General features: G+C 44.8%; 1 protein-coding gene across 4 annotated transcripts in view; it reads left to right on the top strand.

Moving 5' to 3' along the window:
* Positions 1–25,731, top strand: part of LOC311223105 (uncharacterized protein C1orf21 homolog) — a 94,833-nt gene extending 69,102 nt beyond the window's left edge. For 3 of the 4 annotated variants that reach the window (XM_084307847.1, XM_084307849.1, XM_084307848.1), the window contains exons 3-6: positions 18,725–18,810; positions 21,210–21,280; positions 23,082–23,147; positions 23,892–25,731. In XM_084307847.1, the coding sequence (XP_084163973.1) occupies positions 18,725–18,810; positions 21,210–21,280; positions 23,082–23,147; positions 23,892–24,189 (521 nt within the window). In that variant the 3' untranslated portion in view covers positions 24,190–25,731. The remainder of the gene's footprint in view (positions 1–18,724; positions 18,811–21,209; positions 21,281–23,081; positions 23,148–23,891) is intronic. The other variant, XM_084307850.1, reaches the window with a different exon arrangement.
* The last annotated feature ends 228 nt before the right edge of the window (positions 25,732–25,959 follow it).

Genomic DNA, 25,959 nt, shown 5'->3' with positions numbered 1-25,959 from the left:
ATATAGCGCCTTTCATAGAACCCAAGGTCGCTTCACAATCAGGACAAAAAATAGGGCTAGGGAAATAGGGGGGAAAAAGGGGATGAGGGAAGGTAAGGGATAATGGACGTAATCTAATCTAAACTAACTGATGGGGAAAAGCCTTGGTGAGTGAGGTTAGTGGTGAGGTTAGTGTTACAGACTGTGTAACAGTAATATTATCACAAACATGTAACAAAATAATAAAACTAGAAGCTTGACTGTCACAGTAGCGTAACACAAACTGAAGCCAAAAGAATAACCGACGGCCTTCTGCTGATGTGTTAACATATTGACCGCCAGCAGCAGGGGGCGCTGATACCCCATTCATCGCCATGTCTTTATTCAATGGATATAGTTTTAGACTGTGACATTTGCGAGTGCTTAAATTATATCTTATATTATATCTATGGGTCTAATAACGCCGTCGGGTCTCAGTGAGTTGCTTCTAGTCAACATGCCAGAGACGGATTGTTTTTTCATCCGTACATTTCCGTTTTATACCGTTTTGAATAGAGTATGGTTTGGGTGTTTTTCAGTAATTCCAGGAAAAAGGCGAGAAAATGGCATTTTACTGTAATCCAGTCATCACGTTGTAATTTTTCGGCTGATTATCTAATCATCCTGAAATCAACGCTAGATTATCACTTATGTCTCCTCGTCCATACATGAAATTACCATCGTAGCGGGGCGCTCACCCCCCCCCCTCCTCCTACCCAACGGTAAACAGCCATACACGGTCCACACAGATAGCTGTGATCGGGGTAGAAATAAATGTCAGATCAACGATCAAATTCATATATGACGTTCTTACCTTGTATCTGATGTAATGCAAAAGAGATCCAAATATCTGATTGCAATTCCAAATAATGCTCGTGGAGGTCCGCACCACACTACCGACCGTTTCACAATGACGGGCGGGCGGAGTTACTGTTCGATGCCATCGTTGTATAGAAGTGGCTCGCCTGAATATTTAACCCCGCCAGCCCGGCTCAGATCGCCTCCTAAAACACACCATCCCATTTTGAATGAGATGCAATAGCTCCGCCTGGCAGTAGAGGGCGGTGTTGACCGTCTGCCAGCTCAGACAGGCTCTGAAGGGGATACCAGAGGCTGCAGCTATGAATTATGAATAGATATATAGCAAATAAACGAAATAACGATCCCAAAAATGAGTTAACTCGTTTCTGGCGCTCAACGCATGGCGGCCAATAACGAGTGGCGCAGCATGTGTTAAGACCCACTCAGCAAACTCTACTAGACCAGAAGGGTGCAACGGCATAGTCTGAAACTAAGGACATTTGCTTTAAAAGTCAACACTTCAAAAAGACAAATATCGAATCAGTTTCTCAACCTCTATTTTAAAAACATTTGATCACAATTTCATATTTCGGACACAGTTTCAGTTTTACAGGACTACTGTGATTATGATGTATTTTTTTCTCAAACAATGTCATGCCCACATTGGATGGGAACAGGTAGGTTAATAGTGTCATACTGAGAAAGCATTGAAATAAAACCTGGTGCCATGTAGTGTTTTGGGAGAAAATAACAGACCCTTTTGCCTTTTCTTGGCCCGACCCAGAGGGACTGAGTGACTGAGAGACTGAGTGAGTGGCTGAGTGACTGACTCCCCATTATTGAAACACGCATGCGTCAGTGTCGTTGCCTGCACTAGGCATCAGACGACCGCAAAGCTGCACAAACAAAATGCCAACTTCGGTTGAGCAAAATAAAGCGTGACACGTGTCACCTTGCCTTATCACAGATTCTGACATGAGCTGACGCTACACACTCAGCCTCTTTGGACACTGGAGTAACTTATCCTCACTGGCATGTACTGTATACCGGCCTGGCTTAACCCTTTCACTACCACACTACAGAAGGTTAACCTTTCACTACCACACTACAGACGGTTAACCGTCTGTAGTGTGGTAGTGAAAGGGTTAACCTTCTGTGGTGTGGTTGTGAAAGGGTTAACCCTTTGTCGTGTTAACTAGGTTTGCTTAGTCTTGTTCTCTCCTATTTCCTCCATCTATCTATCTCTCCCTCCCTCCCATCTATCTATCCCATCTATCCCTTCTGTACATCCATCTGTCCGCCTGTCCATCCACCCACCCTCTTCCCTTCTTCAATCTTTTCTACCCCTCTAGTCTCATTTCCAATTGACCTAGACCACTGCACTTCCGCGTTACATTGAAATCAGGGAGGAGATAGCGGGGGGAGCAAATTAATGAATGTGGATGAGAGCCTTGATGTAAGTGGTTGCAGCTACGGCTGTGGGGGTGCTAGAGACATGATCGAATAGACTTTTATGCGCCTGAGTCTCCTGAACACGGCGCAACCTATTCCAAATCGATCAGAACTCAATCGGCCACGCTAAAGTCCCCTTTTCAGCACCTACTCCCCATACGCATGCGCAGATTGCCAACAGAGTCTGAACCGTGCGCGAATTAATGTTGAATGTTCCATCAGAGGGGGGGAGCTTGTGCCTGCTTCGATGGCCAGTGTCCTTTCAGCCGAACAGGATAATGGAAAAATTATCCCACTCAATGGCCAGATGCGTCTTATGGCGACATCTACAATTACCTCATTGAGTCTCCAGGTAGACTAATGTTTATATTTAAGTGCAGTGGTCTATAGCCGCTCACACTACCACCACAAGCTCCCCCCCTCTGATGGAACATTCAACATTCATTTGCGCGCGGTTCAGACTCCGTTGGCAATCTGCGCATGCGTATGGGGAGTAGGTGCTGAAAAGGGGACTTTAGCGCGTCCGATTTAGTTCTGATCGATTTTGGAATAGGTTGCGCCGTGTTCAGGAGACTCAGGCGCATAAAAGTCTATTCGATCATGTCTCTAGCACCCCCACAGCCGTAGCTGCAACCACTTACATCAAGGCTCTCATCCACATTCATTCATTTTCTCCCCCCGCTATCTCCTCCCTGGTTTTAGAATCCCGGAAGTGTTGTGGTGGCCTATCTCAAACCCCTCCCTCTGATGAGGGCTGAGTTCCTTGAGAGAGGAAAGACGGATGACATGTACTGAGGCTGCTCTTATCTTCTCTGTTTTCCCCTCTGTGTTCATCTGCATCTCCTCTTCCCTTTCCCTGCTCAAGGCCTCCTTTTCCTTCTCCCCTCCCTCCCTCCCTCCCTCCCTCCCTCCCTCCCTCCCTCTCCATCTCAGTTTTAGTTTAGTTTAGTTTATTTGTCTATTTGACAGGGACAATGCACATAAAAATAAATATACCAGATTTAGCCAAGAAGGTTCGTTTTCATCCGTAATCCCTGGACAAGTATAAAAGAACAGGCATTAGACATCAAGCAGACATTGGTTCATAGAATAAAGGGAAGTTATAGTAACAATGTCAATATACTATGTAGACATACTAGATCATAGATAAAACATAGAGTTACAGTGTTAACTCATTGACTGCCCAGCTGTTTTCCCATCTTTACTCCCTGGCGCCAGTGTTATTGACCATTTTCACAATGTTTGCGGACACATCGTATATTCTATATTATAGCTATGGAGACGATAGTATGGCTCATTTGACAGGCACTATTTATAGTCCAACACTGACAAACCAGTTAATTTCTACATACTTTTGTTTGTGCGCTATTCCACGCTAAACTTCGCCACGTTTCAAAATAATCCAGTCTCGTTTTCTAGATCGCGAGATAATATAATAATAATAATAATGCAGGACCTCTTTAGAGAGAGGTTTTTATTCGGCATGCAACGACATGCAATGGGCGGCACACACACACAGAGGAATACACACACAAATGCAATTGTCTCTCAGGGTCGCCGATGCGATTGAGCTCTGCTCTTAACCCATCCCGTCGTCCTTTCCCCCCAAGGGCTGCCGGGAGCAGACAGGGCGCGCCCGGGGACCAATCCAAATGCTCCTGCCCGTCTTTGTCAGGGATGCGACAGCGTCAGCGATCTGTTGTGCATGTTTTTCCATTGGGTTTCTCTTATCGGGGGGGTGGGGGGGAGAACCCTTGCGAGCACGGGGAGAACATGCAAACTCCACACAGAAAGGCCTGGGAGATCCCCCACCTGGGTACCTGGCATCGCGGAAACCTGGTCCCCAAGCGGGAATCGAACCCTGCACCTTCTTGCTGTGAGGCGACAGTGTTAACCACTACACCACCGTGCCGAGATATGACATGTTATATGCATATGCGCAAGTCGTTCAGGTTGCTCGCCTGAAACCTATATTATTTCCAAATCAAAGGTATATACCATATAGATGTGTCTTCACAAAGTCATCAAGGGGGGGGTCGTTTTACGAAGCTGCAATTGTTACCAACAGCATGTTTTAGGTTCGGTAAAATACGACGCTGTGATCAATACAAAAGCATGTTTTAGGTTCGGTAAAATAGACCTTACCTTTGTAAGAAGGTACTCCAAAATGAATAATCCCAGTAGTTCCATCGCGATCGTCATTACCGCTGTGCCTTGGGCCTGGCTAGAATACGGAAAACAATAGGTTTCAGGCGAGCCAATCCGCGACAGATGGCTGTGTGCTGCTTCACTTTGTGGGGGAGGGGATTCCTTCAGCCAGAGGCACAGAGGCACTGAGAGACACCTTAGAGACCCAGTTCAAAAGGTAGGCGATACTGCCACCTGTCGGGATTCGATCGTCATTGCCATTTTAACGTAGGCAGCGGTGCCAGGGAGACACAGGCAGGTCCGCGCGAGTGTTTAGAATAAGGAAAATCTAAAAAAGGATCAAAACCCGAGAAATCTCCGGTTTGGCGCTCAACGGTTGGATTCGAAACACGAGAAATCTCTGGTTTGGCACAGAATGAGTTAAGGTCAATATGTACATATAATATTCAAATATCAAACAAATCCGTATCTTAGCAGCACACAGTCTCTCTACTACTTTGCTCTGCCCCCTCCCTTCCGTTCTCCTTCTCTCTTTCTCTCCCAGTGTTCCCTCTCTTCATCTTTCCCTCTCTCATCCAGCATCACATTAGGTCATGGCCTTGTGTCTCCCCCCCATCCCCTCTCTCTGAGTCTCTTTGTCCATCATTGTGCTTGACGGGTATCCACAGTGGCAGGCGGCTGGACAGGACTGTGTCTGTCCTGTGTTTGTGTGTTCTTCTATCCGTGTGAGAACCACATCTCCATAGGGATAGACAGATGAGCTAAATAGGGTTAATGTTAGAATTAGGATTAGGTTAAGGATAGGTATGCAGTGGACGGTAGGTAAGGAAATTAATGCATGCTATAGGATACAATAAAATATATAGAGTGTGTGTGTGTGTGTGTGTGTGTGTGTGTGTGTGTGTGTGTGTGTGTGTGTGTGTGTGTGTGTGTGTGTGTGTGTGTGTGTGTGTGTGTGTGTGTGTGTGTGTGTGTGTGTGTGTGTGTGTGTGTGTGTGTGTGTGTGTGTGTGTGTGGGCGTGTGTGTGTGTGTGTGTGTTGGTGGGCGTGTGTTTTCAGTATGTACGGTGGTAGACCCAACAGATTATTATACTATCAACTGGCTGTGTGTGTGTGCTGAGGAGGGCAGAGGCGAGGAGGCTGCTTTGACCTGGATATATAGTGTGGATTAGAGTCAGCCAGGCCACAGCCCCTGATGAGACCCCCACCCCCCAACCCTCTCTCTCTCCCACGTTTCCTTCTACCTCTCCAGCTTTCTAACTCTCCTGTTCCTGCCTCCCTTTTTCTGCTGCTCTTAATTTACAGTGTAATCAGGACAGGAAACTAATTTTTCATCCTCCGGTCGGTCCGCTGTGGCTAGTCGATTCATCAGCTCACCAGACACTCTCATTGTTCTCCCAGCCAAATTGAATTTCAGATTAGAAGGGAGTCTGGTTGTTTATACCTGCCAAGTCCTTGAGTAGAGGAGACACGTTTTTCCAGCCACAGACACAATTTACCGTTCTGGTGTTAATTTCTCGCTCTGTGTAATTATTCCACAAGTTCCCTTCCCACCCCCCTGATTGTTAAATCAATTTGGTGTAATTCTTGCGATAGGGGAGGAAAGATTGATTTTTTTTGTACGAGAGGGCCAGTCCTAATTTTGCACAACCCTACATGCCAGTGAAGAGTTACCCTGTGTGGGTCTGTGTGTGTGCCCATGTGTGTGTGTTTGCTTGTATGTCTGTGTTTGTGTATTGTCTGCCCCACTTAATGCGACTGTCCCTCCAATGTCGGACTCCGGCTAGTAGCCCTCGCCCCCCTCTCGCTCGTCTCACACAATAACCGGAAACGCCAAGCTCTCTTACACAAACACTGGAGGTCGCAGAGAGAAAAACAGCAACACTCTCCACCACATCGTCCTATTGATGTCTGCAATAGTCACAGTCGGGAGTGTGTTTGCGTGTAGTAGCAGGTTGTGTGTATTTATTCTGTTTGGGCGGTTGATGCACATCTTCGTGTATCAGTTTCACTGTTTACTTGGTGACATGCGTCGTCTCCTGGTTTGATTAAGTGGTCCGCTAAATGGTTTAAGCCCGATGGTACCAGAGAGGCTGAAAGTAGCTTAGCCCGTATGTAGATAATGGGTCATGTGATCCCGCGTGGACTCTGCCGTCATCATCATCGCCACTCACCACCGGACATCTGATGGCACCGAGACGGCGACTTGAGTTAATAATAGGTTGTGCGTGTGTGCGTGTGCATGCGCGAAATGTCATGGCCAGGCCTGTGAGGGTTTGGAGCTAGTCTGGTTCTGAGGCAGGACTTGTCTGATGGACAACAGGGAGGACAGAATGACACAGCAGCACCGGGGGAGAGATCCAGACAAACCAAACGGAGACACGGACAAACCAAACAGAGACACGGACAAACCAAACAGAGACGCAGACAAACCAAACAGAGACACGGACAAACCAAACAGAGACACGGACAAACCAAACAGAGACACAGACAAACCAAACAGAGACACGGACAAACCAAACAGAGACACAGACGAACCAAACAGAGACACGGACGAACCAAACAGAGACACAGACGAACCAAACAGAGACACGGACGAACCAAACAGAGACACAGACAAACCAAACAGAGACACGGACAAACCAAACAGAGACACGGACAAACCAAACAGAGACACGGACAAACCAAACAGAGACACAGACAAACCAAACAGAGACACAGACGAACCAAACAGAGACACAGACATAGACAGACACACACACAAGCCACAAGGATGGACAATAAAGTGCAAAATGACAAAAGTGATGACTCAAACATACACTGCAAAGTGAATTAGAAAACACATGAGCAAGAAACACACACACACACACACACATATTCAGCACCTAAAGATCAGCACAGAGTTCCTGTCTCTAATGAGAGATGAGAAAGATGTCCAATGAAAATGAACTATGAAGGTACCAAAGAACCCATGTCACTATATTCTTTTATATATATATATATATTTTTTTTGTTAATTTATTTTATGTCAACTCTTCATTTGATTTTGATATTATTTTCTACTATCAGCTATATATTTTAGTTCTTATCTGTCGAATTGTATTGTACTGTCTTTTATAATTTGACCGCCAATTGTAATATTGTACGTGGATGTTTGTTTGTAAATCAAGAAACTGAAAATAAAAATGTAAGTAAAAAATTAAAATAAAAAGAAGAGAAAGATGTCCACATCACAGGATCCCTGCTTCTCAAAATAGAAGACTGCCTCCATCTCTCTCTCTCTTCATCTCTTATCGCTTCCTCTCCCTCTTATTCCATCCCTTTCCCTCTCTCTTTCTCTCCTCCCCTGAAACTAGCCCCCCACCCCCCCCCATCGCTTTGGTCGAGATGACTGTCTCAGTTAAACATTGCTGCCTGTCACTGCAGACCAACACACACACACACACACACACACACACACTGCATGACAATCTTTTTCCCTCTGATCTGATGAATGTTGATGGGTGTGAGCTGAGCTGTACGGCTTTGATCTAACTATCCCCATCATGTTAAATTCACTGATTTAGCTAAGAATAGGAATGGGGCATATCATGACTCAACCAATGAAATTTCAGAATGACATTCTTTTAACACTATGGGTGCCGGAGGTTAAATTCATGCTATACCATGGGTTGCCAGCTCTATTTGTCTATGGATAAGTACCCCTTCTTTGCATGGCTATAACTTTTTAAATTCTATTGCGTATACATTGCCATTATTAGGGCCCATTCAAAGTCCTATATGTATTGTTCATTGTGTAGCAACGTTAAACTTTTTAATTCACATATTCATAGTAAAGTATGGTCTAATGTATAAGTATGTTTTCATCTCTTTCTGCAGCTTTCTCCAGAACGTGATCTATAGCCCCAAATGCATTATATTGATGATGAAATACAGTTTGATGGCAATTGGGGCGATATAAAAAATTTCAATTGGACGTACTTCTAGAATGATCTACGTATGATCTGATGATGACCGGATGGGCGGGGGATCGTTTATAATTCCATGGGCAGCGTTAGATGATTCATCCAGAGTGGGTCATATGTTCATCATAACAGTTTATATGGAACACGTTCAAGAATAACGCTGAATCTCACCGGATCTTCCTCGCGCCGTTGGACGATCAGCGTGGTGTAGACCGTTTTCGATTATGGGATGTTTATCCTGATGAACCATTTCCAGCTTGTATAATACTATATACGTCCAAATCATGTTGTTTATCGAGTTATTGGCAATGGATCGCTATTATATTGTGACGAGCGAGTGCCGGCAGCCAAACCGAGTGCCCGGAAGTAATATGGCCGACCAGCACAACCTCCATAGCACTTCCTGTTTGGCGATTGCGCCGATCGGCCACCAGATGGCGCTCCTGAACCGCCAGAGAGCTCAGTGGGTCCTCCTGGTGGATCTCAGGCCAGCGGAGGGGAAATATGAATCCGATCGCAGATTTTTGAAATATTGATATTAAAGATGCTGTAAAGCGTCCTTCGGCAACTTGAGCATGGCCGGGAATGACGCTGTAAAGCGTTTTCCGGCAGTTAAAGTGTTAATACCGGTACTTAGGGAGAAAGATGTTGCTGTTGCTGGAACAAAGCCTCATAACAAACAGAACAGATTCGTATTTACAGTCATGACATGGCAAGAGGCAAGGGACCTCTCGAGGGATAGTGGTTAAAGATATTAAATACATGCAGGGGATTAAATACACCAGTATGTGATGTATAGCTAGCGTGTTACAGCTGGGGACCAAGGAGTCTTCATTATTCTTTACCATAAGACTCATGAAACCCATTCAAAAACTGTTAAATGTTTGTAGAAATAAAAATAAAAAAAATTACAAGGTTTTACAGCAGCGATTCCCCCCTCACTTTAAACCAGGGCGAGGTAGAGAATATCTAGTTTGGACCAGGCTAAGGTAGAGAATATCTAGTTTGGACCAGGCTAAGGTAGAGAATATCTAGTTTGGACCAGGCTAAGGTAGAGAATATCTAGTTTGGACCAGGCTAAGGTAGAGAATATCTAGTTTGGACCACGGCGAGGTAGATAATATCTAGTTTGGACCACGGCGAGGTAGAGAATATCTAGTTTGGACCAGGCTAAGGTAGAGAATATCTATTTTGGACCAGGCTAAGGTACCGAATATCTAGTTTTGACCAGGCTAAGGTACCGAATATCTAGTTTGAAAATGTAAGTGGAGGAATTGGTCTTTTTCATATTAAGGAGCGAGGAGGAAATGTCTCTCAGCTCTGTTTCCTGCTACTGCCCCATCAGCCTGTGTGTGTGTGTGTGTGTGTGTGTGTGTGTGTGTGTGTGTGTGTGTGTGTGTGTGTGTGTGTGTGTGTGTGTGTGTGTGTGTGTGTGTGTGTGTGTGTGTGTGTGTGTGTGTGTGTGTGTGTGTGTGTGTGTGTGTGTGTGTGTGTGTGTGTGTGTGTGTGTGTGTGTGTGTGTGTGTGTGTGTGTGTGTGTGTGTGTGTGTGTGTGTGTGTGTGTGTGTGTGTGTGGGCAAGTTGAGACAGGAGTCGCTCTGTTCTAGTGTGTTTACATTCCAGAGACAAGCAGCAGAAAAGTAGATGGACTTTGTTTCTCTTTCTATTGCTCTCGCTCTCTCGTCTCCCCCCTCTCTTTCTGTCATCCAAGACATTGTGTGTGTGTCTCTCTCTCTCTCTCTCTCTCTCTCTCTCTCTCCACCTCCTAATCAACCATGTCAGTCTGTTAGAGAACGATGATGCCTGTGGTGTTCACTCTACAATGACGCACATGGCGGATGCACACACACACACAGGTGATCCCTCTTGAAAAAAAAAAAAAGACTTGTCAAACATGCACAGGAACAGAGGATGGAGTGAGAATGACGGAGAGGCAGAAAGTGGAGTGGGGCCATGGGCTTGGTACAGGTTGAGGCAAGCAGACATGCAGACAGGCAGACAGACCGATTTGTATAGGGCAGGCTACCCCTCCCTCTCTCTTCTACTTCCCTGATTGGAGGCAAAATACACATTATGGAACTGATAAGCCAGGGGTGTTTATTTGCCCTTGTCTCCACATGCGTGTGTGCGTGAGTGTGCGTGTGCGCGCATCAGCCTGTAGGCTGGTTTATGAGTAAAATGCGAAGTGCTCAGCAAGTCAGAAGAAATGTCACCTGTTTTAGTTGTGAATGAAAGCCAGGGTAGAGTTGTAGTCTTAAAGGGGACATGCATTATAAATGGCTTTTTCCAGTATTTAGCTATGTTTTATAGCAATAGGGGTTAGTATCAATGGGTCTGTGTCTCTAATTACCATATTGACTCATCAGTCTAGTCTCGAGTTCACAAGATCTTCCCTCACTCAACTAAGCCGTTCTGATTTGACGGTATTGCTGACGTGAATAGGGTACTGATTTGCATAACTAACGCCCCCTCTATGGTTGACAGCGACAGCAGAGCGAGTGGAAATATCTTCACTTCCTCAAACAGAGCGAGGCAGAGAACAGCGAGGGAGAGAGAGATAGAGAGGGAGAGAGATAGAGAGGGAGAGAGAGACGGGAGCTTCTGTCGGGGAAACAAACCGCACGCGGGGAAGCAGTGGCACACACACATTTGCACACAACCTGGACCGTGCGGGGGAAGCAGTGGAGAGATAACTTTATGCTCCGTGTCTCTCTCTCTCTCTCTCTCTCTCTCTCTCTGCCAGTCGCAGACTGTGGGTGACTTATCACCCACTTATGGGCGGAGCCCATCCAAAAATAGCCTGAAATCCTGAGGCTGAAAAATTATGCTTTTGAGTACTTGATCAAAAATATAAAACAATGATTTTTTTTGAAAAAGAATGTACAGATGTGTTCCATAGACTCTCAGGAATTGTGTAAAGTTGCCCAAATAGTGCAAGGAATAGCAATGCATGTCCCCTTTAAAGGAACACACCAACATGATGGAAAAAACACTTACCATCTTCTCCAGAGTCAGACAAGATAGATACCAATTTCCTCTCTGTGCGTTCAGTAGAAAGCTAGCCTGGACTTGCATTTCCCATAATGTTGGCATGTTCCTTTAACACATTTGGGGCCATTGGGATCCGTCTAATCTCACTCTATACGGCCAGCATATCAAAACAAACTTTCATTGTGCGTGAGGCTGTTTGTAGAGCTAAATCTATACTTTATATTATTGCTATCTGTCCATTCTCAATTGACACTCTAAACCAGGGGTCTCAAACTCGCGGCCCGCGGGATGATATTTTGCGGACCCCCAGATGATTTCCCCCAAAAAAAATAAAAATCTAATTTTTTTTTTTTTTTTTTTTTTTTTTTTTTTGTTGCAGTCATGTCATCACAAACACTGGCATTTAAAGGGTACAAATAAAACAATTCCTGCACCAGAATGCAGGAAATGAAGTCTTTGTAACACAAAATCTCCTGGTGGGGGACCCCCCGCTTAAAAAGTGCTTATTAGTGTGTGTGCGTTTGAACGTTTGCATGTTTCAACCATACATTTCCATAAAAATAAATACTTGAAACCCTTTTTGTGTGGAATATTTGATGCGGCCCAGCCTCACCCAGACTCTACCTCCAGCGGCCCCCAGGTAAATTGAATTTGAGACCCCTGCTCTAAACCGTCCCTTCAATATGCCTTAAATAAAAAACAAATTCGTCAATACGTTCCCATTTTATAGCGTCGTGAATATGAACGTTATAGCAGAATGTTCTGGGGTATTTCCTGGAACGCGAGATAAAGGGTGCTAAGCTAATAACGTTAAATCGAATGGCGTTTCGGCTATAGACAAGCTAGAGCTAAAACTCAAAATGCATATTGTCGGTATCATGGTCCACCATGAATGCATGAAATGGGGGGGCGGGGGACGTCGTTTCTGATTATTGATTACCAATAACGGCATTAGCCTCAGTAGCCTTATTAGCTGATCGGCTGGTTGAGTATGATAACAAGGCCTGATCAGCATGTAATTTACGTGAAAAAGCTCTTACCTGTGGCCGGTTGGATCCCAAAAAGGATTTCCCAGTTATCGATCGCCATCTGGTAGATCCATATGTCCATTGGCTGATGATATATTCCTTTACTGCACACTGAATTCAGCGTCCCAAAAACTATTCCAGGCCATCGGCTACACGCATAGCTTTAGGCTAACAGAAAATTCCATTCATACAAAAAAAAAAAAAAACGGTCTGTAACAGGGAACACTACATTATCGAGACAGCGCCCCTACGAGGATCTGGCCGGTAATGCACTTTTCCGAATTCCAAGAGTAGGGTAAATCTGAAGTGCCGCAGGGTAACATTGAGTAGGATATTACAATGGAATAAAAGCCAAAACAACCTTACCATGTATATATACGTGGTTGGCCGTCAAGCGTTGGATCCGAAACACGTATTTATACGTGGTTGGCCCCGAATGTGTTAAGGACATTAGAAGGTTTATGTAGGTTGTAATGACCATCATTTCTTACAACTTTCACCATTTCTATACACGATTCCATCAAGCACTAACCAATATATTGATATTCATAGTTTGTCTATCATGGGCTTTTTTGGTATTGTGAATCGTGACTTGTCTTTTTTTCTCTCAAAGGTTCCTCCTTGCAAATGTAGTTTGAAATAAAATGTCCTATTACCATGAAGGCCAATGAACATCAATTGTATTAACATTTTCTATACCTAAGGAGATTTTGTGATATCCACAGTGTACAAAACATCAGGAACATATTCCTAATGTTGGGTTATGCCTCCTTTTCCACAGTCCATTTATCAAGGTTCAAAAGTCTATCTTCAATGTGTCTCCTTGTCCTCACTGTCTATATCTCCCCTTCATTTGAAGTGCATTTAACCTGTAAAGACAATAAGGAATAGTATTTTTTTACCATATTTTATGAAAACTACAAATGTTTATACGGTGCTTTCAACCCAGCGTTAAATAGCCTAATCCTTTACATTGTAGGACAGAATATCCAACATTCCAAATGATCCTACAGCCAGAAACCTTTGCTTATTGTCATGAAAGCAGTGGGTGCTGCTACTGTTTGTATTCTTAGTGTATGTTATTGTGGGTGGCATGTCCTCTGAAGCTTGCTACGGTTGGTGTCGTTCAGTGTCAGATTAGCTTAACTGTGCTGCAAGGCAGGGGTGTAATGATCAATCGATCCGGATCGATCCAACGATCGGCGATCCGATATCATCGGTGCAAAGTGAAAACATCGATCCATATCATCATCATCTTTAACTCATTGAGTGCCAAAAACGAGATATCTCGTGGATCCTTTGATCCCCGTTCTAAACACTCGCTATGAGCTGTCTGGGTCTCCCTGGGCCTACGTTGGAATTGCATGCCCAATATACACGAGTATTGTCCTGTTTTTTGGACTTGATTTATTTTCTTAAATACTCATGCAAAAGGTTGTTTTGTGTTGTTTATTTTTCCCCTTCTCCTTAACACATTTGGTGCCATGCATTATGCCCATCTTTACCACCCTCTGCCAGCGCTGTAACCCTATGGAGTGGCTCACCTTCTTTGCAGGGCTATAACTTTTTAAATATTATAGCTATATCGACATTACATCGGGTATCTATCGTTCAGGATGTGGGAACGTTCATACATTGTCGTGTTATTACCGTCGAGAATATAAGTGTTTTTAGACTGTTTAGCAGTAATTCCTAGAATGCGCGCTATAGGCCCCGACGCGTATTATAAATTATCGATTGCCGTTTAGTCCCTATACACGCTATATTAAAATTTTCAAATGCATATGATCGCTATACATTATGCTCCATGCGTGAAGGAAAGGGGGGGGGGTCGTTTATGATTCCTTGACTGTCAGTAACGGCTTTCTTTAGTAAGACACCATACGTTGATCGGACAGATTGCAATTAAATACATGGACAATCGAGCTGGAAATAACGTTAGGGTCCTCTTACCTGTGCCCGATGAGACTGGAGGAAAAAGATTCCAATTATTTGACGTCGATCTGCTAGATCCATTTTCCGTTTGTATGATGCAATAAACGCCGAAAGCATATTGATTATTGCGTCTCGAAAGAGATCAAATGCACTCGAGTGTGTATATTGATCCACGTAACAACATATCACTGGCGGAGCTTTTTCCCCGATGCACAGAGCCCCACTTCCGGTTTCGAGTGGAGTGTAACTCGCCCGAAATCCACCAGGCGGCGGTATTGAGGCGTTGCAATATCAGACAGGGTCCAGCTGGCTCCCGGAGGCTTCCTGGATGAATTATGAATGCCAATAGCGAATAAAAGAAATAATTATCATAAAAACGAGTTTACTCGTTGTTGGCACTCAACACATTTAATGTGTTAATGTCTGCGTAAGCAGTTTAGTGGTTATTCGTTACACTGATAACTTAAAGAGTCCCTATTATCTGCTTGTGACCCACACACACCCGCAGCCCTCACAGAACTGAAATGTGCAATACTGTTACTATGTCACTCATGCCTTATTTTTCTACTAAGATTCTTTATTTTAGCATTCAACTTTTTCTTGATATTTTTTATTCTAGTTTTAAGTCTATATTTTGTGATTCTGTGTGAAGGGGGGACTAGCAAAGTACGATTTGTCTGTCTGTTTTTACTGTGCATATGACAAACAAAAATCGTGAATCTTTTTCCACAAAGACGGAACTACTGTACAACTCTAAAATAGCACAGCTGTCATTTCCATATTTCACTTGAGGCCTCAGTGTTGTTGAGAAGGACGTCATCTCATGAGCTACTGCATACTCTCGAGGCCGAAATATGTGACCCCATGGAGACGGCACTCCAGTGAGACTCGGTATGAGTCTGTACAAGTTAAGAATTTGATTAAAACGGTAATGAGCGCAGAGCGAGTCACTACCACTGGAGATGGATGGACGTCATGTCTATGTAACTGTGACCCCGGCATCATATTGACACTGACTGCTGAGTTGATATAAATGATATGAGTTGATATATTTTGTGAGTTGATATAAATGTAACTGCTTGTGGTAAATGGGCATATGATACCATCTTGTATTGATCGCAGGCCCCCGAATGGAATGGAATCGTGTCACAGACTTTGTGATATCGGCAAATATCGTATCGTTGTCCAAAGAATCAATAATTATAATATCGTATTGTGATGAAACCTTTGAATCACACCCTGGCCCTAATACAATGAAGGTGCACGGTGTAGGGTGGGTTGATGCAGTCTTGTGTTAGTGCTACCGCTCACACACTGTTGTAGAGCAAGTCTTAACATTCTAAGCTGTCTATAAGCTGCCCATGTAGCCTAGAAGCATTTTAATTGATCTTTAATCCCTTTCAGCGTTCTCTCTCTCCTTCCCCCATTCTCTGCCTCTTTTCTCTGCATTACCTCACATACACACATTTAACTATACTGTGCATTCTCTCCCCCCGCTTTCTCTTTCTCTTCCTCTCTTTCTCTTCCTCTGTCTTTCTGATTCTACATTTGTTGACTGTCTTACTTGTCTTTCAACAGCTTTTTTTCCTCTTTTTCTCTCTCTCTCTATCTCTGCATTACATTCTACATTTTAGACGGCCCTTTCAACAGCTTTATTTCTCTTCTCTCTCTTTCTCTCTCTCTCTCTCTCTCTGAGTAGCTGATAGCTACAGACAACTAGACTCGTCTAATTCTAGTTCACTGCCCACCTTTATGGTGCTTTTGTTTGTCATATTAAAATATATCAAATATAATCACTGGTGCTGCAGGCAGCTCTCTGCACTGCACAGGTGCTTCAAATTGGGGTAACGACCTACCCACTCTACCATGCTCTTTGAGTCAGAAGACTCCCCATTTGCAGGTGAAGTGGGGGTCGTCACAGTAACTTGCACTGAGTTCATAGGAATCACTTCATTAGTCACTGGTAGTACTGCTGTGACGTGATGACACTAGTGTTTCTCAGACTCCGGGTCTGGGACCTGCTGCCGGCCTCTGTAACGTCAGTGAGCGGCCCCTGGCCTGCCGAGCTGACGTAGCTAAAGGCTGTTTTCCTATATAGGTCAGTGTGGTATTTCCTGAATAGTTTGAATGTAAACCTGCCTTCTTATTTTCAGCATAGGGCAGTCCCTCAAGGTGGCAATGTCATTGCCTGTCCCTAAGACGACAGGGACTGGATGCACCCATACCTTTACTGGAATCGGATATTGGCCCCGATATCAGGCTAAAATGGGGTATCGGCAGTGAAAAAGTTGTATCGGTGTGTCCCCAACAAGGACACTAAGTGCCATAGATGGGACGCATTCAAGAATGTCCTCTCGATTGCTCAGGGCTGTGTGTGTAGGACTGTAGGCTTATTTTTATTTTTTAGACGGTGCAATATGTGAAGTCTAAATGTTATACATAAAGTTGCACGTGGGTACGCTGAATTCAGTGCTGACATTCAGCTTCATCACACCCAGCCGGTGCAACAGAAGAATTGATTTATTATTATTATTATAAAAAAAAAATCACATGAAACAAGACACAACACAATACAATAATAATACATAAACATATCACAGGACAGTAACTTATTACAATAATGACAATGACAATAATAGATCAAATTGAAATAATAAAATAATAAAAACAGAATATAAAAATAAAATGATATTGCCACAGACATTACAAAAGACATTCCTTCTTACTGCCCAGCTCCACTATAGCCATCAGGAGAACGCTTCCTTTCAAAGCAATTACCGCTGCTCCACAGCCTGCACTGCAGCGCATCCAAACTCAAGAATCAGAGGTTCAATTCTCGACGGCTGAGAACGACATGTTTATCATCATCATTAATTACATTGAGATAGAGAGAATTAATGTTGATATAGATTGTTTTATGGTGTATTAACTCGCATGAAAAATCATTTAATGAATTTCAAATCCACAGAGGTCACGATGTTCCGTTGAAAAAGGCCAGTACATTTTTCAAAGTGACAAATACTCCCCAAAAATAATATACTGTAATTGTAACTTTACCATCTGGGTGTAATTTGTGGCTGCACTATAGCTTGCTTCAGCTCAGTGGATTACTGAGTGACTGTTCCAATACTTCTACTTGAGATGCACTGTCACTCTTCCCCTCATACTAGACCGGCCGACAGTCCACACACCACAGCTACAGATCACCCAATGCAACTCCCTCGGGGGGGGGGGACTCATCCCCACGGCACCCCAATCCGCCACGCCCCGCGTGTTGAAGAGGCTTGGTGGCGGTGGTCGGACCAGCGAGCAGTGCATTGCAGTAGTCGAGGCAAGACATGACAGTTGATTGGACAAGGAGTTGGGTGGCTTCTTTTGTCAGGAAGGGGTGGATCCTTCTGACATTGCTCAGGAGGAATCTCAGGTCTTGGTCGTTGCGGCGATGTGAGCAGAGAAGTTCAGCCGATCATCAAGGACTACACCAAGGTTCTTGGCGGTCGGGGACAAGGCCACGGCTACATTTTCCACTGTGATTGAAAGGTCGGTCAGCGGGGAGGATTTGGCCGGCAGGTGAAGCAATTCTGTTTTGCTTAGGTTCAGTTTGAGGTGGTTGGTCGTCATCCAGGCGGAGATTTTGGACAGACAGGCCGAGATCCGCTCAGAGACATGCATATCTGAGGGAGGAAAGGAGAGGAAGAGTTGAGTATCATCGGCATAGCAATGATACGAGAAGGCATGAGACATGATAATGTTACCCAGAGATTTGGTGTAGAGGGAGAAGAGCAGGGGTCCAAGGACCGAGCCCTGGGGGACACCCGTCCGAAGGTTGCGCGGGTGCCGACAGGGTTCCTCTCCATGATCTCTACCTGGTAGGAGCGGTTATCGAGGTAGGATGTCAGCCATGCCAGCACAGAGCCAGTCACTCCCATTCCTGCACAGAATAACTGTGTAGTTCTCTGTCTTCCAACATGGCTGCCTGTAACATAGCAACCATTGTTTTGTAACTATTGCTATGTGCAAAACAGTGGTTGATAAATTGGTGTGTTATTACTGGATCTTGTAAACAAGTCACAGTAGAACAGTAATATCGTGCTTTTCCAGTGTTTTACCTACTCTACCACTGCACAGAAATGATGCTTTTTCTTTCGAAAGTGGTTACCAATGGTTACAGGCAGCCATACTGGAAGAAAGATAACTACACAAACATTCCGTGCGAGGCCTATTAGCTGAAACTGTCTGATCATACTGATTGAGACGGACGGCAGGACCTGCTGGTGATCCTTCTTCTAGATGCTTGAGAAGAAAGTTTATTACCTCCTGTCCTTTCTGTCTGTCACTCCTTTAATCATCTCTCTCTCTTTATTTTGTCTCCCCCTCCTTCCACAGATGAGTACAAGATGAAGGGAGTGGAGGAGGTGAAGTACATGAGAGGAGAGGAGGATCGCGTGAACGCACGCAACCAGGAGAACCTGGTGAGACATGCATGTACGCATGCACACGCATGCACACACACGCAGGCAGGCACATAGTCACTGACGGGCCTTCATGAACATACCACTCCCTACAGTCCATCAGCAGAAGCAAACAGACTGATGTTTGTGCTAAATGCATATGTCCACAGATCCTCCTCCATCCCCCTACGCACGCACGCACGCACACACACACACACACACACACACACACACACACACACACAGAGAGACGAGCACGCACACAAACACATACACTGGTGCCTCACAAGCAGGTAGAGACAACATGGCTTGGCGTGTGTGGAATGTGAGAGCTTCTTTCCAAGTCTTTTTAACCATTTCTGCTCCAAAATATTCTGCTATACTTATTGTATAAAAATATATTTACAGCAAAGTCATATTTCACAATAGTTATATTTCACGGCTGTTACAAGTAGAACATTGCAGAGACTATCCAGATACCAGGAGAAAATTACATTTAAATGCTTCATGGGCTAAGTAGTGGAAAACCCATCCCCAGCCCAGTTCTAACCCAAAATACAAGGTTTGTATCTATTTATATTCAGAAAAACAACGTGTTAATAGATTTCAGCCCACAGTAGTGACAAACTGTAGTGTTAACCTCATGTTTGATGCTATATGATTATACTTGTAGTTATATTCATGTATAATGTACATGTCCATTTATTTTGTAAAAGAAAATAGAAAAAGAAAAAGAAATGAAATCCTGAATTTGAAAACCTTTATTTAGAAAACATTGGCTGTACAGTATATGCTCCACAATTGGCACAGTGCCAGCAGATGTCACAGTCTAACCATTTGATTGCAAAGAAAAATAGTCTGGATGCTTAAATTGCAAGAGCACAAATCATCACAACATCTAGGTTTTGAGTCACGGATTGGATAATTATTTGGATCAGCAGAAAGAAAAACGTCAACATATTAGCTGAAAGCATAAAGAACACATAGGGCCTACTTGTCTGTTATCAATTAGGCATATTTGATCGTTCTAGGTGGCTCTCATAAGGGGTCATGTCTGAGGAACTGCTTTCCTCACTCCAGTGTAATGAAAGAGTTATAATGTATTGATGCCAGCATATGCCCCGTGGTGCGCAATTCTGACACACCGCTGCTGTTTAATCCATTTCTATGATAGACAAAACTAAATCTGTAATGCGCCCAAACAGCAGACTCAAACGATGCAGAGAATATCATGTGAAATAGCTCACTGTGATGGTTACATTTTGCAATTCATCCGTGGTTTGGAACTGTGGGGAGCGACCTGTATAAACGGATTACATTCTGTTACACCCCTACAATTCCTCTACTCTACAATTCCTAAACTCGACCAAGTATCAGAGATATGTACAGATTCTTTCAACATGGCATGTCCCCTGGACAGTAAAGCAACATCGGGTCATCAGTATGTATGAACACAGCAGCCACATGAGTTTATTTACCAATACCAAGTTTGTATCCGTGTTGAAATAAAATATTTGTGGTGACAGTGGCATTGGATGAAAAATTAAATGGGGAGGGGGGGGGGGGGGTGGGGGGATAATGTGCGTCCCCAGGTTGCATTGATAGTGTGTTTACTGAGTCCTTTCGGATTTTAATGCATCAGAGATGCAGGATGCGTACCTGTTTACATCACTGAGGTACAGTGAAAAAGGTATTAGTTTGCATGTCCAGTAAAGCAGGTCAGTCCCCCCCCTCCCCTCAGCCTCCTGGCCTCCCACAGCCCAGCCAACAGCCCTGGACGCAGGCCAGGCTCAGGGCAGACTCTCCCTCACCCCTCCCTCTAGGCTCCCAGCTCGCATCATGCTTCTGAATATGGATGTACTGTAGCTCAGAGCCGACGAGGCCCTCAACCCACAGCCACTAGACATGATGGTAAAAACTGTATTTGTTGCTCACCACTTGTCATTATTGTAGGTGTTTCCTTTCGGGGAGGAATTTGCTGAATATACATGAGCCGACCGAAAAAGTCTAGTTGCAAAGTAGGCTGTAATTAAAAAAGGTGCAGTTTGCTGTATTTTCAGACCGACTTACAGACCGAAATTAGAATTGCAGTAACATGTCAGCGTCACAGGGCCCATCCTCCTCAGGCAGCAGCGTGGCAAACCTGTAGTGGAGCGTTGCCTAGTTAGGGTCAACTTTATATATGAATAACTCACTTGTAAATATGCTCTATATTCATTTTCTCTGTCTCAACGCAGGTCTTACTGTGGTGGCAGAGATGTTAGACTGGGAGGTGATTTGCTACTGCGTGTTCAGGATGACGTGTGGTTTCACTGTTTACTGTTTGTTTTATAGCTGTTTTATCAGTGGTGGGAAAGAGAGCTAATGGCGTGTGTGCGTGTGTGTGTGTGCGTGTGCGTGTGTGTGTGTGTTTTCTCCAGGAGAAGAGCGGTGTGCAGTACAGAGGCAAACAGCACAAAGAGGTCTCTGGCGCCAATGTCAACAAGCCTAAGTAAGAGATCAGCAGCATCAGAGATGTAAAACATGCATATTATCAGATGTAACATGTTCTATTCAATTATATTTGATTATTTTTGATACATTTTAAACAAGTAATAGGTATGCAGATGTGATGGGACTGATTCAAGTCGGCAATAAGTTGAGCGTATGTAATAAAAAAAACGTAACACCTAGTCTTAGCTTTATGTTTATGATTCAATTAATTCAATAAATAAACAGCATTAGATTGTTATCAACTATCAGTTTTACAGATGGACGTGGTTGAATTTCCACGTTCGTACTGATGCATCACACCGTGTCTGGCGCCGACACCAAATGTCATGTTTTTACTGCGCAGAGCTTCGAACGAGCTTCTCAAACCAAGCTTCTGACATTTGCGATGTCACATATTTCACCACGTTTGTCACCTTTTCAAATGAAACCTTTGAGTGCGTAACTGGAATTGCACCTTTTCCCATGATCCTCACTTAGGTTAATATGCTGCCAAAAGGGGTCATATCTTCTGGACATCTGTAGACTAGAGTAACTAGTTACAGCTTAGCCCAACTGCCACATGCGCTCGCTCACTCACACACGCGTGGATCGATGATGTCACGATGACGCGTCACGCGGATGCTCTCTGATTTCCGTAGGTACGGTAGAGCATCTTGTCCTTGGCGATAATGTTTTTTTAGCCTTACCTTTTAGCTGCAACTACACAGAAACGGTCCCACTGGATTAATTGCACTCGTACATAATCAAACGGAAACACGTGCGCCACGTTGGAATGTAGATTCAAGATTTGAAAACATTTACTGTAAACTGAGTCTTGGAAGCTTCCGATCATTCAGTCTAGCCTCAACGCTATCAGTTACTTCTTTACACCCCCACCATGTCTGCCTTATCAACTCTTATGACTTCTAATTACAGTTCACCCTCCTTCTGACCCTTGCCACTTTTTATGCACCATCTGTTTATATATGAGGCCCGTAGTAGAGGATAAATGTGCACCAGAGACTGGAGAGATGAGAGACGTATATTATTTATAAACTACGACTTTAGGATGAATTTCCTAATCAGTATGGTAATAACATCAAGCTCTTGGATCTTTATATTTTTTTTTTGTCGTTTTTCTTCTGGCTATCAATGCAGCCTACTGTCCTGCTATATACTAACTTTACTGTTCTACCGTGTGTGTGTGTGTGTGTGTGTGTGTGTGTGTGTGTGTGTGTGTGTGTGTGTGTGTGTGTGTGTGTGTGTGTGTGTGTGTGTGTGTGTGTGTGTGTGTGTGTGTGTGTGTGTGTGTGTGTGTGTGTGTGTGTGTGTGTGTGTGTGTGTGTGTGTGTGTGTGTGTGTGTGTGTGTGTGTGTGTGTGTGTGTGTGTGTGTGTGTGTGTGTGTGTGTGTGTGTGTGTGTGTGTGTGTGTGTGTGTGTGTGCGTGTGCGTGCGTGCGCATGATGTTTCATGGCAGTCACTGTCAGTGTGAATGAAGCTTAGTGGCTGATGGCAGTAGAAGTTTGGATTAAAAACTACAGTGTGAATGCTCTATAAAATGATTATTCAAATTAGTTCCTCAGCCTCCCACTGTAGCTGGGGCTTTGTGCGTGTGCTTGTGTGAGTGCATGTTTGTGTGTGTGGGGGGGGGGGGGGGGGGGGGGTGTAATGGAAAATTCTCGTGATGTATTTGTTGCCTCCCGCCTCCTCCCCCTCTAACTTCCTCTCTCTCTTTCTCTCCATCTCCCTCTCTCTCTCCCTATTTCTCTCTCTCTCTCTCTCTTGCTCTCTCTCTCTCTCTCTCTCTCTCGCTCTCTCAGTATTCATACGTCAGAGAGCCAGCAGGAGTTTTTCAGGATGCTGGATGAGAAGATTGAGAAGGTGAGGTGTGTGTGTGTGTGTCTCTCTGCATATGTGCACTAAAGGGGGGCATGAGGGTGAGTCAGGTCTCAGGACATTTAAAGACACAGCTGGGTCTGAGGCCTAGACAGCTGCTGTCTACACTACAGTAGAGCACTGCATAGATAACCAGTCATCGCAAAACTCCTCTTGTGATTTTCTCATAATATGGACAGAGCGAAGCAACAGGTGTGATTGGAGGATCGAGAAAAGAGGGCAGGGTTTATCATCACCTTTTATTTTTTTACAGAAATAAACTGAAACGATGCCTTCTTAGGGCATATGTTTTGTGAACATATTTCGGAGGTCATTTTGTGAGAGATCTGACTAAGTATTAGCTTTTTATCAAAATAAAACTCCCACGATATGATCTCTCAGTCGTAGAATCGACCGACCGAATCAGCCTTTTAGAGCATGAGAGAGTGGGAGCACAGCTTGTTGAAATGAACCAGACCCCGGGCCTGAGAGAGACTCCCCTCCAGCCTCTGGGGAGGGTATATGCCGGCTGCAACAGGAAATGGTTGAGTTAGCTCCAACGTTACATCTTGATGTAGGACATGAAACAACACGACGTCCCAGTGCCCTCCTATTAAAGCACACTACTGTCAAATCAGTCCTCTGGATCTGCATTACTGATGTTATCTCCGTCTCTCTCTCTTTCTATCTATCCACCTCTTCTATCTCTCTTTGCCTGCCCGCCTGCCCTTCCTCTCACGCGTGTCCTTCTGCAGGGACGCAACTACTGTTCGGAGGGGGAGGAGGAGGAGGAAGATGGGACATAGCACAGAGGCCCCCGCAGTTGACCCCCACCGAGAGCCTCAGAGTGTGTGTGTGTGTGAGAGAGGGAAAGTGTGTGTGTGTGTAAGAAACGTACAGCTGAAGCAGCGTTTGTATGCATGTGAAACTATATGTGTTTGTTTGAGTGTGTGTGTGTGTGTGTGTGCGTGCGGGCGTGTGTGTGCGTGTGTGTGTGTGCGTGCGGGCGTGTGTGTGTTTGTTTTTGAATGTGTTATAAAGAAAGTATTTTGAATGCAAGTGAAAGAGTGGAAAAGTGTGTGCGAGAGAGACAGACAGACGGAGAGAGAGAGCGAAAGAAGGAAGAATGTGAGAAAGAACACTATCCTCAGAGACTGTGCCCTCTCCCTCCCTCCCTCTCGGAGTTTCATCCTCCGGGCCCCCGAATGGACAGATGGCGGTGGAGGGGAGGATGGAGAGATGGACAGATGAGTGGAGGGAGAGATGCAGTGATGAGGAGGAGACGGGTTTGCTGTCACCATGACAAGTGGACATATGGGGCTGACTTCAGTCGGACCAGAAGCCCCGCTCCCCCTCGCTAGGATTACGGACGCCCTCCATCCCTCCGTGCCCATCTCTCTGTCCCCAAAACCCCCTGGTCCAGCCCTGCCTGGCCGACAGCCCCTACAAGACTACAACGCTGTGGATGTAAAGAACTACAAAGATGGTCTCTGGACGTACAGTACATATACACGGATGGTTTTACGTACCCCTTCAGGATCCTGGTTGGTGTGATGCCATAGGTGGACGAAAAGGGGGGTGGATGCTGGGCTGGGGGAGGAGGAGGAGGCGGTGGTGTGGATGCTGGGCTGGGCGTGGAAGAAGAGGCGGTGGGGTTGCACTTATATAACCCCACCAGAATCCACAGGTGAACTCTGGGCCACAGCAAGGCTGGACTGGGCTGTGAGGGAGAGAGTGGAGGGAGGGGGGGAGAGATTGCTCATATTTTAATAAGAGAAAGACGAGGGAGGGAGTAGCTGATTTAGAAGCTCTGGACTCCTCCAGCCTTTTGAAGTCAAGGACCTTTTTTATTTTTTATTCTGTTCCGTCACAACCAGTTGGCTCGTTTTCCATTTTTTTCGTTCTTTTCTTCGTTCGTTACTCTGTTGGCCTCCCTCCTGGTTTATCATCGTTGTCGTCACTACGTTAGGCAGGCTAAACACTGCGTAGGTCAGTCTCTGTGTCTCAACTCAAACGACCCTCTTAGATACACCCTGACACACCAGACCTGGCTGTTGAGAGACCACACACACTCACGTTAATAAATACTGTCATTCAGGCACACGGCTGCATGTACCTGTAAATATTAATTAATATACACACACATGATAGCATACCCCCCCCCTCTTCCATCAGACTGTAGTGTGTATTGAAGAGAGGTGTTCTGTGTTGGAGGTGATGATTGTATTCCTGTTTCTGTTGCAGTGTTGGGCGTCGGCGTCGCTCATGATCATGACCCCTTCTGTATTATGAGCTCAGCCTCTCCAGCTCAGCAGTATTGAAGCTTACTGGCAGAGAGTGGAGTCACCCTCTTTTTCTGCAGGCACACACACACACACACACACACACACACACACACACACACACACACACACACACACACACACATGAGCGGGCTGAGTGTAAAGGGGTAGAGGTGTGGTTGCCGTGGAGACACAGACCTGATCAGATTTCTGTTGTCATCATTCCTGTCATCATTCCTGGATACATCTGCTATCTGCTTTTATTTTCAATTTTTTGTTTGTTTTTCTATTAAAATAAAAAACACAGAAGATGTCCGTGAGTGCGTGTGTTTCTGTGTGTGTGTGTGTGTGTGCGTGCGTGTGTGTGCGTGCGCGTGTGATATGTGTGTTAGCAGTTAAGTGCGAGTGCTGTCATGCTGGTATCGTCAGCAGTCTGCTGAGTGTGAAGTCATTCTTTTCCCCTGGTTATGCTGCCTGAAGCCATGGGGCCAGAGATGGATCACACGCACTCAGACATGCGTTATGCCACCCAGTGGTGGAT

The sequence above is a fragment of the Notolepis coatsorum genome (assembly GCF_963971535.1).
Source record: "Notolepis coatsorum genome assembly, chromosome: 2".
Taxonomy (NCBI): Eukaryota; Metazoa; Chordata; class Actinopteri; order Aulopiformes; family Paralepididae; genus Notolepis; species Notolepis coatsorum.
Note: the sequence above shows the minus strand (reverse complement) of the source record. Positions and strands in the feature narration are given on the sequence as shown.